At 61.9% G+C, this 15,383-nt stretch overlaps 1 protein-coding gene across 32 annotated transcripts in view; it reads right to left on the reverse strand.

Moving 5' to 3' along the window:
• OBSCN (obscurin, cytoskeletal calmodulin and titin-interacting RhoGEF) overlaps nt 1-15,383 on the reverse strand; it is a 146,109-nt gene that overhangs the window by 65,345 nt on the left and 65,381 nt on the right. For 24 of the 32 annotated variants that reach the window (XM_047729435.1, XM_047729436.1, XM_047729434.1 and 21 more), the window contains 21 exons: nt 13,880-14,146; nt 13,391-13,657; nt 13,081-13,193; nt 12,811-12,964; nt 12,486-12,647; nt 12,292-12,396; nt 11,026-11,292; nt 10,660-10,929; nt 10,287-10,553; nt 9,865-10,131; nt 9,494-9,760; nt 8,037-8,309; nt 7,212-7,478; nt 6,808-7,074; nt 6,059-6,331; nt 5,474-5,740; nt 4,522-4,788; nt 4,173-4,436; nt 3,589-3,852; nt 1,158-1,421; nt 312-575 (listed from right to left, as the gene is read on the reverse strand). In XM_047729435.1, the coding sequence (XP_047585391.1) occupies nt 312-575; nt 1,158-1,421; nt 3,589-3,852; nt 4,173-4,436; nt 4,522-4,788; nt 5,474-5,740; nt 6,059-6,331; nt 6,808-7,074; nt 7,212-7,478; nt 8,037-8,309; nt 9,494-9,760; nt 9,865-10,131; nt 10,287-10,553; nt 10,660-10,929; nt 11,026-11,292; nt 12,292-12,396; nt 12,486-12,647; nt 12,811-12,964; nt 13,081-13,193; nt 13,391-13,657; nt 13,880-14,146 (5,076 nt within the window). The remainder of the gene's footprint in view (nt 1-311; nt 576-1,157; nt 1,422-3,588; nt 3,853-4,172; nt 4,437-4,521; nt 4,789-5,473; nt 5,741-6,058; nt 6,332-6,807; nt 7,075-7,211; nt 7,479-8,036; nt 8,310-9,493; nt 9,761-9,864; nt 10,132-10,286; nt 10,554-10,659; nt 10,930-11,025; nt 11,293-12,291; nt 12,397-12,485; nt 12,648-12,810; nt 12,965-13,080; nt 13,194-13,390; nt 13,658-13,879; nt 14,147-15,383) is intronic. The other 8 variants (XM_047729456.1, XM_047729447.1, XM_047729432.1 and 5 more) reach the window with 4 other exon arrangements.

Here is a 15,383-nt window from a genome sequence, read left to right on the forward strand (position 1 = left end):
CAACTGGGGAGAGTCAGCCACAGGAACGGAGATGTTGGGGGCAGGTTACACTGGGACAGAGGACAAGACAGGCTCCTAAAGGACAACAGGACTAGCTGTGACCAAAGGCTGGGAAGTGGCTGAGATGCTGGCTTCTCGTGGTTCACACAACAGCCCAGGAGACAAGGCAGATTCCATGGAGTAATGGATGGAGGATAACACCAAGAGAATGTGGGAGAGAAGAAACACAAACATGGACTGAGTGCAGATGGACATCACAAAGTCAACTAGACGTCAGAACACAGCTCTGCTTGGCCGCATGCGGTCTTTACCCCTGATGGTCAGCGTGGCTGATGTCATCTCCTGCCCGCACACGCACGAGTACTCCCCGGCATCTGCCACGGCCAGGCCACGGATCTCCAGCTCACACGTGGTCCCATCCTGCCTCAGGCTGACTCTGTCCCCAGATCTGAGGGTCTCAGACCCCTTCTTCCACTCCACGGGGGCCTCCTTGCTCAGCTCACAGCGCAGTCTGGCCGTGGCCCCTTCCGTGGCTTCTTCCTTCCTCAGGCCCTTGGTGAACTTGGCGGGCAGGGCTGGGGAGTGTCAGAAAGACACAGACAAAATCACCATCTCTGAGTACATGGATGAGATGGGACACAAACATCACAGAGGAGACACAGACCCAACTGGACATGGGCCACATGCTTGGTGTGTAAAGTATACGCTGTGAGCTGTGGCTTCCCTCAGCCTGGCCTGTGCTCAGTGTGGCCATGGCCTCTTCAGTAGCTCCTTAGTCCTCATATTTTGTATGACTCTAGCTAACATGGCTAGGGGGAGCCAAGAAGTAGGGAGACACAGTACACTGTCTGGGGAACTTGTGTTCAGGACAGGTACACACACAAGGATCAGACAACTACAGAGTTGCCATGGCATGAATGAGACACACATGCAGAGATGGTGAGGGAGGAAAATGGCCTTGCAGAAACCAGGGGCACAAGGGACTGGACACAAGCAGCAGGACATCTGCTGAATGAGGACACAGGCTCCAGGACAGACACAGAAACCACAGTTGGGAAGACACAGATGCCCACGAAGTCCTACAAAGAATAAGGGGTGACAGGAGATGATGCACAGACACCAAGCCAGAGGCCCACGTGGCCACAAATAGTTTTTACCCCTGATGGTCAGCGTGGCTGATGTCTTCTCCTGCCCACACACACACGAGTACTCTCCAGCATCTGCCACGGCCAGGCCACGGATCTCCAGCTCACACGTGGTCCCATCCTGCCTCAGGCTGACTCTGTCCCCAGCTCTGAGGGTCTCGGACCCCTTCCTCCACTCCACAGGGGCTCCCTTGCTCAGCTCACAGTGCAGCATGGCCGTGGCCCCTTCCACGGCCTCCTCAGCCTTGAGACTTTTTGTGAACTTGGCAGGAAGGGCTGGGGAAAGTCAAGGTGACACAGAGAACATCAGACTGGGCAATATGAGGAGTCAGGATGTGGGCATTCAACAGTGAAACACATTCTGGAGCAAATAAGCAATCAAAGTGTGGACACTCAGACACATGGGAGAACCAGTGTGTACGGCTGGAGGAGAGACTGACCTAAAGCCACCTGGGTACAGGCCAGCAAGGAGACAGAGAAGCTGGCATCCTCAAAAGGCCTCGGGACATGGACATACACGCAGAAATGGCCACAGTGCCCACAGCGGACATCTTCCCACATCTTCCATGGTCCGTCCTGCTTCAGACTAGATTCAAGGGCCCAGGTCCCTCCTCTACTCCACACAAGTTGTCCTACTCAGATCACACCACGGTCAGTGGCTCCCTATATCATGGCAATTTGGGGATCCTGACAAATATAGCCAAGGAAGGAGACATGAAAAAGGTCCCTTAAACCCTATCTCCACGGGAGCAAGAACCACCCAGCTGGGAGGGAAACAGGAGCTGCCCTCCTCCTGTCCTGTCACCTTACAGCAGGTGTCCTTGTGACCAGCACTTCTAGAAACAGCTCTTCTGGGCCACCTGCTGCCAGTCAACCTAGGTCCTCTGTCCCTGGGCTAGAGGGCACTCAGACTGCAGGGCAGGTACCACTTCCCATGGCAAAGATGCTGTGCCTGGACACACAGCTCAAGTGGCACAGAGGCCTGGTTTTGCTCTTGGAGCCCTTCAGGATGTTGGGGGTGGCCTCATCCTGCCCTCCCATCTGCTTCCCTGCAGGAAGTAATTAGGACCCAAAAGGGCCCCTGAGGACCCCAGCCCAAGGAGCCACCAGCCACACCGTGGTCAGGCCCTGTGCATCCCCAAGGGTCTCGGGCCCCTCACCACCCTACACAGTGGGCCCTCCTCCCTTGGTCTGCTCAGGCCTCGGGACCTTTGTGAATGCGGGTGGTCAGGCCTGGGAGAGTCAGACAGACACAGACCATGAACTCAAGCCAGAAGAGAAGGAAAGGCCACAGACACAAAGCTGGAAACATGGCTGCCTATCGGAGGCAGGGTCTCTGGGGATGGCAGGCGGGATGCCCCATAGGAGGTGGCTCCACGCACAGGGGCTCCCCCCACATGCCTCCTCCAGCCCCACCCCCAAAGGACATGGCCAGGTCACCCCTGACCCCTGAACAGCCTTCCTGCTCCAGCTGACACAACCCTGTCCTTCCCTGTGCATCCTGCTCCACCCCAGTTGGACATACCATGCCCCACTGGACCCTCCTATGGCTGCTGCGAGCACAGCCCACCCACCTGCCAGTCACCACACCTGGACCCCCACCCAACTGTGGACACTCACCTGTCTTCCTGGGTCAGACACTCCTGACCTTCCCCCCTCCTACACCAAAACCTCACCTCCCCCCTCACCTTGTCATGCAGCCCCAACATGAGGTCACCACCATACCCACATCAGCTCACCTCCTCACCCACCTCGACTCACCTCACCCACCTCACCTTGTCTCACCTCATTACCCACCTCGACTCACTTCACCTTCCTCACCCTCACCTTCACTCACCTTCACACTTGCCTCACCTCACTTCTGCACTCGCCCTACCTCACCTCCACATCTGCCTCATCTCACCTCACCCTCTACACCCAACTCACCTCACCTCAACCTTCGTACTTACCTCAACAAACCTGAACTCCAGATCCAACAAGCCTCTGCTTCATCTCTGTACCTAGATCTCTTCTCCATGCACCCTCCACACCCACACTCTACCCCCTAAAGCTCTCCCATAGCCCTGCCTGTGTGTCCTGGCTCTCCTCCTTCATCAGCCTCCTGGTATCCCTGTCTTGAATGCCAAGCTTCAACTTACTTCCCAGCTCTTCCTCTGCATACTCCCTTCAGAGGCCTCAAGAAGGCTCTAAATCTCTGTTTGTATTGTGGGATTCCCCCTGTCTCTCCCCTAGATGTGGTCCCCTGAGGGCAGGAAGGGCCTTGTTCTCTGCAGTTTATCCAAAACGAGTGTCACAAAAGGAGATCCTAGAGATTCATGCTGCAGGATGCAGGAGACACACAGAGAAGCAGGAGGACCATGCAGTGACCAGGGCAGAGCAACAGGACCTGACACAGGTTTGGGACATGGAGACACTGCTCCACATGGTCACACACGGTCCTCACCTTTGATGGTCAGTGTGGCTGATGTCCTCTCCTGTCCGCACACACACAAGTACTCCCCAGCATCTGCCACAGCCAGGTCACGGATCTCCAGCTCACACGTGGTCCCATCCTGCCTCAGACTGACTCTGTCCCCAGCTCTGAGGGTCTCAGACCCCTTCCTCCACTCCACAGGGGCTGCCTTGCTCAGCTCACAGTGCAGCATGGCCGTGGCCCCTTCCATGGCCTCCTTGCTTCTCAGTCTCCCTATGAATTCAGCAGGCAGGGCTGGGAAAATTCAGATACAGAACATCAGGTTCTCTGGAGATTGTTGGGGGCAGGACATGACAGGACAGAGAACAAGACATGCTCCCATAGGACAACAGGACCAGTAGTGACCAAGGGCTGGGAAGTGGCTGGGATGCTGGCTTTTCGTGGTTCACACAACAGCCCAGGAGACAAGGCAGATTCCATGGAGTAATGGATGGAGGGTAACACCAAGAGAATGTGAGAGAGAAGAAACACAAATAGGGACTGAGTGCAGATGGACATCACAAAGTCAGCTGGACACCAGAACACAGCTCTGCTTGGCTGCATGCAGTCTTTACCCATGATGGTCAGCGTGGCTGATGTCCTCTCCTGCCCGCACACACACGAGTACTCCCCGGCATCTGCCACGGCCAGGTCACGGATCTCCAGCTCACACGTGGTCCCATCCTGCCTCAGGCTGACTCTGTCCCCAGCTCTGAGGGTCTCGGACCCCTTCTTCCACTCCACGGGGGCCTCCTTGCTCAGCTCACAGCGCAGTGTGGCTGTGGCCCCTTCCGTGGCCTCCTTGCTTCTCATTCTCCCTATGAACTCAGCAGGTGAGGCTGCAACAGGGCCGACAGAGAATGCCATCTTCATCCTCCCACAGGGTCAAAAGGGGTTTGTGGGCAGGCAGACGGGGCTGCTTACCCTTCACAGTGAGCGTGGCCATGGTCCTCTGGTCCCCGAAGCAGCAGGAGTATGGCCCGCTGTCCTGGGGCCGCAGGTGCCGGACCACTAGCTCGAGCACCGTGCCCTCCTGATGCAAACTGTACTTGGGCCCAGGCCGCAGAACCTCCTCTCCACGGCGCCACTCCACGGGCGCGACCACAGACGAGAGCTTGCAGCGCAGAGTGGCAGCCCCACCCTCCAGCACCTCCAGGTCCTTCAGCCCCTCCCGGAAGCGTGCTGGCCGTGCTGTGGGCAGGCACACGCTCAGTTCACACCCACCTCCTGCATCCCAGCCAGGGCCCTATGGCTGCGGGCAGCTGGGGACACAGCCGCCAGCAGGAGATGAGAGAAGGGCAGACCGGCATGAACGGTGTGCCCCCAAATTCACAGGCCGGAGCCCCACCGCCCAGAACCTCAGGGCAACTGTGACTGAACAAGGGGTCTTTACGGAGGTAATTAAGGTAAAAGGGGCCACAGGGTTGAGCTTGACCCTGCGAGTCACCTAATCCCACAGGCGGAGATGAGGACACAGACACCGACAGACAGCAGTGCAAGGACACAGGGAGAAATCGGCGCGTCCATGCCACGGAGAGAGGCCCCGGGAGAAGCCGGTGGTGCCCATGCCTGGACCTGGGACTTCCCAGCCCCGGGACGGGGAGACTCTCCATGTCTGTCGCTGGACCACCCAGCCTGTGGCATGTGTTAAACAACCCATGCTAACCAAGCAGGGGGAGACCAGCCAAGTCCGAGGGAGGGGACATAGGGGTCAGGACAAGACACAGGCACAAAGCAAGAAGCAGGCAGCTGCTCAGGAGACAATAGGGGCGGGGGAGGACACCTCCAGCAGCAGCAGAGCCCTGAGACGGAAAGAGGGGGGACGCTGGGGTCCCAGGGCCCCCCACCGAGATGGAGTGTGAGCCCAGGAACTTACCGTGGACCCTGACAATGGAGCTGGTCCAGGAGCCCCCAGACTCACACTTGTAGCGCCCACCGTCCTGCAGGGTGGCTCCAGTAATGACCAGCTGGACCCGGTGGCCCTCCTGGCTCAGCTGGCAGCGAGCCGATGGCCGCAGGGCCTTCCCGTCCTTGGTCCAGGACACGGGGCTGTCCGAGGTGGTGGTGTCACAGATCAGGGTCAGGTCCTCCCCCTCTGTGACAGTAGCGTCTATGAGCTCACGGGAGAACACACTCAGCTTTTCTGGGGGTACAGAGAGACACACAGGATGCTTGGGGACTCCTGCAGACAAAGCAGCTCCCTAGCTAGGTGTGCAGCTGCCCCCTCAGGCCAGGGCCACTCATGGGCTGCCAGGGGGATGAAGCAGGCCTGGCACAGCGCAGTCCACCCTGTGGGGATGGGGAATCACCCTCCAACAGCCCACCTTGCAGTGGTCCACAGGCTGGGCACCATCCCCATGAGCCCCAGGGCCGTGCTGTGTGTGGCCAACATCTGCCCTTCCCCACGGCTGCCCCTTAGTCCATGGACTGGGCCCCCCACGGTCCGGAGCACACAGCCCACCTGTGACCTGCAGGGTGGCTGAGGCCCGCTGGTCTCCCGCCTCAAAGTGGATGGTGCCTGAGTCCTTGAGAGCCAGCTGCCGAAGGGTGAGCACGTGGTACCCGCCGGGCTGAGCCTGGATCTCATTGAGCTCATTGGGGTGCAGGGGCGTCTGATCCAGGAACCACTGCACAGGCCCGTAGTTGGCGGGGGAGATGCGGCAGGAGAAGGTGGCTGACGAGCCCTCGCGCACCTCCACATCCTCCAGGTCCTCTGTGATGAGCACCCTCTGGCCTACAGGGCGCAGACCGGCAATCAGGGTCCCCTCGCGGCCAGCTGCCGCCAGAAATAGGCCATCCCCACTCCCGGGTGGCTCGTCCCATGGGCTGTCCCCACTCTTGCACCACTCGTCCCGTGGGCCATCCCCGCTCCCAGGCTGCATGTCCCGTGGGCCATCCCTGCTCCTGGGCCACATGTCCCATGGACCATCCCCTTTGGCTCCGGCATAGGGGACCAGGCTGCACATCCCATGAGCCATCCCAGCTGGCTCTGGCATGGACAATCAGGCTCACACCAGCACACAGGAAGGGCTCACAGCCATAGCTACACAAATTTGCACCAGGTCCCACCAGCAGGGCCTCAGGACGAAACCACCAAGGCCCTACTCCCAGGAACAGGGAAACTGAAGCTGGTCTCAGAGGGCCTCTGAGCCCCCTCCAGACCCAGCTCCCAGCCAGCCCCCTACAGGCCAGGACCCCGCCAGGCCTTACCCTGCACCAGGAGCCGGGCCTGGGAGCAGGCCTGGCCGATGTCGCAGGTGTAGGTGTCACTGTCTGCCTTGGTCAGGGCACTGATGGTCAACTTCAGGGTCAGGCCATCCTGGCTGGGTGTGTGCTTCCCTGAGGCAGGCAGCTCCGTAAGCCCCTTACGCCAGATCACCACGGCGGCAGGCCGTTCAGTCCTGCACACAAACACGGCCGTGCCCTTCTCCGTCCCCTGCAGATCAGCCAGCTCCTCCGTGAACCGGTTTGCCTTTTCTGGGAGGGGTGGGAAGGGGTGGGGGTGAGAGCTGTGCAGACCCTATGCCGGCCCCTTGGACAGGGAATAGCCCCCACTGTGGGCAGCTCTCCCACTGAGGCCACGGGGACCCCTCCTCTGTCTCTTGTGAGGTCACCTTCCACACGGAGGCTCGCTGTGCTCTTGGAAGCCTCTGTCTCACACGTGTACTCGCCGGAGTCCTTGGGCGAGACAGCATGGACCACCAGCATGGCCCGAGGACCGTCCACGACGAGGTCATACTTCTGACTCTTGCGAATGGCCTTCCCGTCCCTCAGCCAGCGCACTGGGGTGCCGGCCCGGGACAGCTCACAGCTCAGCACCACATCCTCGCCCGGAGCAGCCTGCTGGTCTTCCAGGGGCTTCACGATGTCCGCGGGCCTCTCTGAAGAGGGCAGGGCAGCCACCATAAGACAGGGCCAGGCCCCAGCCATGCTTAGGTTGAGGGTGGGGCAGGTGACCATGGGGACCTTGGGCCCTGGAAATCAGGAGCCAGTGTGGTCATGGGGAGGGAGCTGGGAAGAGGACACAGGAGGCCACAGACTCTCACACCTCGGCCCCCTTCAGAGCCTGGGACTGAAAGCATGGCCGCTGGCAGCTAGAGCTGGGGACTGGGTGTCACCACCTGCACCTGAATTTGATTTATGCCAGGTGCATGAATTCAGGAACAGCAGCAGCGACTCACCAGCTCAGGGAGCCACGAGCCTGGGGGCTCCCATAGCTGTCAGACCACACACCAAAGACCAGAAGCCCTGCTTCTGCCCAGAGTGGGAAAGAGGGAGCTCCTTCAGATGACTAAGCCCCAGCCCCCAACAGTGTCTCTGGGTCTCCAACCAGGGAGCTGCCCAAGGGGACAGTCCCCAGCAGCACCTCATTCCAGCCTGAGGCCACACAGTACCCCCAGCCCCATGGAGACAGGTGCCCATCCCTGCCCCATGCCCACCTCGGACGATGAGGGAGGCCTTGGAGGTGAGGTCCAGTATGGAGAACATCACCTCCCCAGCGTCACTAGGAGCAGCATCTTGGACAGCCAGGGTGTACTTGCGGCCCTGGCGGCTGGCCCGGAAGCGGCCCGAGCCACCCACCGTCTTCCCACCCACGGTCCACGTGGCCACGTCGCCGGTGTTCTCGTGGGACAGGACACACTCGAACGTGCAACTCTGGCCCTCCAGCACCTCCACCATCTTCAGTCTCTTGGTGATGCCCACGTGTAGGTCTGTGGGCCACAGGAGATGGCGGTCGCCCCAGGCCAGGCTCTTGGACCCCAGCCCGTCCCCTACCCTGGTCTGGCACTGTCAAGCCCAGAGCTGCCCCAGGCCAGACCCCATGACAGCTGAACCCTCACTCCCACCCCCTGCAGCCCTAATCCTGGGGGGCCTGCTGTCACTTCCAGTCCACTACAGGACAAGCACTGTCCACAGCGGTCACAGCTTGAACACTCCAGAAGGCCAAGGACGGGAGTCCCAAATGAAGAGGCCGTCTAGCTCTAGCACAGACTCACCATGCCGCCCTGCCCCCTTCCCTTTCTGTCGTCAAACCCCAGCCAGACCGGCAGGGACCCGCCACAGGGTCCACAGTGTGACCAGGCAGCAGGCCTGCCATGCACATGCAAGTGAGGGAAAATGGGACCGGAGGAGCTGGACCAGGAGAGCTGTGTACGCACGAGGTCAGGCTCGGGCTGAGGGACATCTGCTGTGCTGGGGGTGAGGGGGCCCACGCTGCCCTGTTGACTCCATGGGGAGGCACGTGGCCTGCCAACAACCACCTTCACCAGGCTGTGCCTGTGGCCTGGGAGTCCCTCCAGGGCATCCTACATCTGACATCTTGGCTTCTGCCGCCAGCCATCCCCAAGCCGTGACCCTCATAGCTGCCTACACACAGTCCCTGATGCAGGGGGACTGTCTCCAGCCCCTGGGGACTCTATCAGGCACTGCCAGTTCAGTCTCCCCCGCTCATCCCCCTTCAGTCCTCCCCTTGCTCATCGTCCCTCACCCGCCTGGCCTGTACCTGGGCCTCCTGGGATCACATCCAGACTACTCCTCCAGGAGCCTGCCCTGACCTCCAGAGCTCTGCAGGGCAACCTCCGGCCTTGGAGAAGGGGTGGGCCCAGGGCAGAGGCAGCCCTCCCCACACACACAGACCTGGAAGCAGCCCCGCGCCCTGAAACTGATTCCGCCCCAGACCCGGCCCTGCCTCTTGAAAGCAGCTCCGCCCCCTGGAACGGACCCCGCCCCTGGACCCGCCCCGCCCCCTGGCCGCTGCAGCAACCCCTGGGCCTGGAACTGCCTCCTGGACCCGACCCGGCCCCTGGACGCGGCTCCATCCCCTGGGCCTGGACCTGCCTCCTGGACCCGCTCTACCCCCTGGCTGCAGCTGCAACCCCTGGAGCCAGCCACACACCGTGAACACTGACTCTGGCGTGGGTCTCCTCGGAGCCGACGCTGCAAGTGTAGAGGCCGGTGTCGTCCCGACTCAGGTCATGCACCACAAGCCCGCGCGTGCCCGCCGTGTGCAAGAAGTCGTACTTGTCGCTGGGGCCCAGTTCCACGCTGTCTTTCCGCCACACCACGCGAGCCTGGGGGTCCGAGACCTCGCACTGCAGGGCCAGCGTGCCCCGCTCCTCCACGGACACATCATCGAGAGCCTTCAGGAACACCACTGGCTTTGCTGGGGGGGGCGGTGGGGACAGGTGAGCGAGCGCCACCTTGGGCCAGCAGAGAGCCCGGCGCCCCTTCCTGGGAGGACCCTAAGGGCCCGCAGGGACGCCTCACCTTTGACCTCTAGGCGGGCAGTAGCCGACACCTTGGGGGAGCAGGCGTGCACGGTGCCCGCGTCCGCCCGCCGAACCCGCTTCAGCACCAGCGTGTGGCGCTGGCCCTCGTGGGTGATCTCATGGAAGCTGTCATTGTACAGAGGCGTGCCGTTGAGCGACCACTCCAGCTCCTCGTCCTCATGGGACAGCTCACAGAAGAAAGAGGCTCGGCTCTCCTCCGTGACTTCTGTGTCCTGCAACGGCTGCGTCACGGTCACCTCACGCGCTGCCAGGGGCACAGCAGGCCGCTCAGCACGGGTCCCTGGCGTCCCCCGCCCTCAGAGACCCTTCCAGGGACCCGTGAGCCCTCGAGCACTTCCAGGGGCACAGTGGGCCGCTAAGCCTCCAAGATCTTTCCAGGGCCTCAGGCGCCCTCAGTACCTTCCACGGTGACCTCCGTGCTGCTCTGGGCGCTGCCGGCTTGGCACCGGTAGACACCGGCGTCCGCGGGTGTGAGGCGGAGGATTCGCAGCTCCGCCATGTGGCCCTCCAGGCTCATCTTGAATTTCTCAGAGGGTGCCAGGGGAGTGTCCTCCTTGTACCACTGCACAGCCTTGGGGGGCGGCTTGAAGTCGCAGGACAGGACCACCGACTGCTGCTCGCGCCCCACCTTGGGCTCCAGCGGCCTCGTGAGCACCATCGGGATGTCTGCGGCAGAAGGGGAGAGGGCGGTGCCGTGGTCTCCGGGGGACCATGGGTTCTACCCCAGCCCTGAGCCAGGTCCGTGTGCAGCCCACCCACGCCGCGCACTCACCTGAGACCACCAGGCGCGCGGTGGAGCGCGACTTGCCAATGGTGAAGTGCACAGGCCCAGTCATGGTGGAGCAGGTGCGCCGCAGCGTCAGGCGATGCACCGTGCCCTCCTGCTCCATGCCCACGTTCGCCCCCGCCTGCAGCATCGTCTTTCCCAGGAGCCACTTGGGCGGCCGCACCGACGGAATGGAGGTCTCGCACTCGAACCAGGCGGGGGCAGGCTCCATCACGGTCACGTCCTGCAGGCCGCGCACGATGGTGATGGATTGCTCTGTGGGTGAGGGATTGGTCACTGGCGCGGTCCGGCAGAGAGGACTGCCTGCCACCCTGGGACTCCGGAGAGGCGCCTGCACGGTGCTGCCCGCACCTTCCACGAAGAACTGGGCGCTGGTCTTCACGTCTCCAGCGTCGCAGGTGTACGTGTCCTCATCCTCGGGCTGCACATCCTTGATGATTAGCTTCCGGTAGAGGCCGTCACTGACCATCTCGTACTTGGGCCCGGGCTGCAGTTCCACACTGCCCTTGAACCACTGTACCTGCGCGCTGGCCCGAGACATCTGGCACTCCAGCACGCCGCGGTGCTTCTCCATGGCTATCTTGTCCCGCAACGGCCGCAGGATGGCCACCGGCAGCTCTGTGGGTGTGGCCGGTGTGGTTGGGGATGCTCAGAGCTCCAAAACTCCACACCCAAACCGGTGTGGGTGCTCTTCAGCCTCCAACCAGCAGACTCCCACCATGCTCGGCAGAACAGCCCACACTGGCCCAGTTCACTGTCCAGTGATGGCTATGCCGAGTGTTCCCATCAGGCTTCTCTGGGACCCCACACACACAGCTGACTGGGAAGAAGCTGAGCACACCCACATCCGTGCCCCTGGCCCTTCACAAGCTCCTTCCGTGCACCCCTGCTCCCCACACATCCCTGCTTTGCCACATTTCCTCACACCTCCCCCCCGCACACCCCTGCATCAAGCAAATCCACGCCTCCTATGCCTTCCTGCCCCTCCCTTGCCACTGACTCTCTCTTCTCGATGCCCTCACTGTCACCAAGGCCACCAGCTAAGGGCTGACGTTCAACACCTGCTGGGGTACCACCTGCCCTTGCCACCTGCCAGGGGTGCCACCTGTCCCCGCCACCGGCTGGGGGTGCCACTTGCTTCTGCCATCTGACGGGGGTGTAAACCTGCCCTCACCACCTGCCAGGGGTGCCACCTGCCCCCCCACCTGCCCCCGCCACCTGACGGGGGTGCCACCTGCTGGGGTTGCCACCTGCCTCTGCCACCTGCCCCTGCCACCGGCTGGGGTTGCCACCTGCCCCTGCCACCGGCTGGGGTGCCACCAGCCCCGCCACCTGCCAGGGGTGCCATCTGCCCTCACCACCTCTCCAGCACTTGCTCCAGTCCCAGGATTTACTGCTGCCTCCAATTTCGACAAGGAGCCCCTGAGCCCTCATACAAAAGGCTGCCTCTCCAGGACCTCTCTCCTCCTTCTGGGTCACTGCTGTCCTCCTCCCAAGAAAGGCCTGGGTGCCCCAAGCCTGTTCTGTAGCAACGGACCTGTCAGCCCCTGGAAGGCCCAAAAGGTGTGTGTGCACCCACACACTGTCCAGCACAGACCCTCCCCTGGACTCCCTCACCTTTCACTCGGAGCTGTGCTCGTGATTCTGCATTTTCCGCGACAAATTTGATCTCCCCGGCATCTTCTGCCAGGACCCTCCGGAAGATGAGAGTGTATTTCCTTCCTAGAAACACAGGCCACTCAGTGCAGGGGGAAGGAGGGCCTGGGGACTGGAGGAGGACGTGCCCTCCCGAAGCCTGCCCACCACCGCACCTTCCTGGCGGGTGCGCACGTTGTCACTGGGCCGAAGCTTAGTGCCCTCCCAGAACCACTGGGCCGGCACCTCGTCGAGCGAGACCTCACAGGAGAACGTGGCACCCTCCTTCTCCATCACCTCCATGTCCTCCAGGGGCCTCACGATCTGGACTTTGCGACCTGGGGTAACGAGCAGGGCCTTGTCACCCCTGGACACACGAAGCTGCACCTTCCCCCCTCCCGCCTGGACTGCTGGGGGGGACAGGGCAGGGTAAGCCAGGGGGCTGAGCCCCCCACTGGGGAATGTGGGGGGGCCAGGAGGTTCTGACCCTCATTGGCCCACCTTGCACCTTCAGGGAGGCTGAGCTCTGAGCGTCGCGGGCGTCACACACGTACATGCCCTGGTCCCCGAGCTCACACCGGTAAATGACGAGACTCCGACAGGCACCCTGGGCCACCATGCCCACTGTCTTGCCCACCCGCAGCTCCACACCATCCTGAGGAGGGATGAGGTTGGGTCAGGTGCTGGGACTCCCCAGCAGAGCAGTCCCATGCCTGACAGGCCACCGAGAGAGGCAGAGGGAGCCAGAGTACTTGGGTGAGAGGCAGGCACCTTCAGCCAGCGCACATCCACATTGGGGCGTGACAGCTCACACTCCAGGGTCACCTTGTCCTTTTCTGTGGCCACCATGTCCTCCAGGGGGCGGCTGAACCTCACAGGCAGCTCTAGGGTGGCAGGAGGGGAAGGGTGAGAGGCAGAGCCAAGAGGGGCCTGAGCGGGGCAGTGTCAGACAGCTGTTCTAGGAATGAGACCCAGTGCCCAGAGCCCAGGATTCTGCCACCCCAGCCCACCAGCCTCCCCAGGCCACCTGGGGGACAGAGCAGGGTGTACCCCGCCACAGGTCATGCCCAGGCCCACGCACCAGTTACCATGAGCCGCGCGGACGTGTGCACCCCCTCAGCTTTGAAGGCGACGAGGCCGCCATCCTGCGGCCGCAGGTCCAACAGCGTGAGCGTGTGGATGGGGCCATGCACGGCCAGCTGGCACGTGGGCCCTGGCTGCAGCCGCAGGCCATCCCGCGTCCAGCTGCCCTCCACGTCAGCATGGGACAGCTCCACCTCCATGCTGACTGTGCCCTGCTCGGACACCTCCACCGCCTGTAGGCCCCGCATGAGCCGGACCCGGCGCACTGAGCACACACACAGGGGCAGGGGTGAGCCACTGCATGGACACCTTAGCCCGCGGGCCAGCCCCCACTCACCTCTCCATGGGGCCTCAGAGCCAAAGGCCCACCCCTTCCTTCCCGGCACCCCCCAGGGCCTGTCCCTGCAGGGGGACATCCATCCCCTCCCCCTCCCACCTCTTTCCTAGATGCCTGACTCCTGGGGCCCCGCCTGCTGCTGCTGCTCACTTTCCACGGTGAGCTTGGCCTGCGTCTTGTCGTCTGGAGTCTCGCACCCATAGAAGCCACGGTCAGCGAAACCCACACAGTGCAGAACCAAGCGGTGACTGGTGCTTTCCGCATGGATCTCCACGTTCTTGCCTGGCGCCAGGGCTGCTGCATTCCGTGTCCACTTGACATCGGGCCACGGCCGTGTCAGCTCCACCTCCATGGTCACTGAGCTCCGCTCTTCCACTGTCTGGGGTTCCAGCTTCTTTCTGAATAGCACCGGAGCCTCTGAGGTCACAAGCAAGGGAGGTCACCACAGTCACGACCACTCTTGGAAGAGCCAGAGCTTGAGGGCCCTTCCACCCCCTACCCCACCCCTCAATGGCACACCTGCTCCCCACCATGACCTCACATTCCACCTCCAGGCTGGGCCCAGCTGAGCACCTGCATTGGCACAGTTCATGGGAGGAAGCCGGGCCCAGCTGTGCACCTATACACATACACTTACATGGGAGGAAGCCGGGCTCAGCTGTGCACCTGCACAGGCACAGTTACATAGGAGGAAACCAGGCCCAGCTGTGCACGTGCACAAGTACAGCTATGTGGGAGGAAGCCAGGCCCAGCTGTGCACCTGCAAGGGCACAGTTATGTGGGAGGAAGCCGGGACCAGCTGTGCAGCTGCATAAGCACAGTTATGTGGGAAGAAGCTGGGCTCAGCTGTGCACCTGCACAAGCAATTATGTGGGAAGAAGCTGGGCTCAGCTGTGCACCTGCACAAGCAGTTATGTGGGAAGAAGCTGGGCTCAGCTGTGCACCTGCACAAGAAGTTATGTGGGAAGAAGCTGGGCTCAGCTGTGCACCTGCACAAGTAGTTATATGGGAAGAAGCTGGGCTCAGCTGTGCACCTGCACAAGCAGTTACGTGGGAGGAAGCTGGTCTCAGCTGTGCACCTGCACAGGCACAGTTACATGGTAGGAAACCAGAATCAGCTGTGCACCTGCACACATACAGCTACGTGGGAGGAAGCCGGGCCCAGCTGTGCACCTGCACACATACAGCTACGTGGGAGGAAGCTGGGCCCAGCTGTGCACCTGCACACATACAGTTACATGTGGGGAAGCCAAGCCCAGCTGTGCACCTGCACAGGCACAGTTATGTAGGAGGAAACCAGAATCAGCCGCGCACCTGCATACATAGTTATGTGGAATGAAGCCAGGCTCAGCTGTGCACCTGTACACATACAGTTACATGGGAGGCAGCTGGGCTACATGGGAGGAAGCTGGGCCCAGCTATGCACCTGCATGGGCAGTTACGTGGGAAGAAGCTGAGGCTCTGGGAGGCTGCTCCTTCCCCAACATGTGTCTCCTCTCCTGCTCCCCAGCTGCCAACAACCAGGCCAGACACAGTGCCTGGAACTACTAAGTGTGGCCCATGACCACCAGCAGCAGGTCACAGGGAGTTGGTGCAACAGACTGAGCCCCCAGACCTGCAGCACCAGCCATTCTGCTCTAGGGAGACCCTGGAC

This window comes from Lutra lutra, chromosome 5, assembly GCF_902655055.1.
Source record: "Lutra lutra chromosome 5, mLutLut1.2, whole genome shotgun sequence".
Lineage (NCBI taxonomy): Eukaryota > Metazoa > Chordata > Mammalia > Carnivora > Mustelidae > Lutra > Lutra lutra.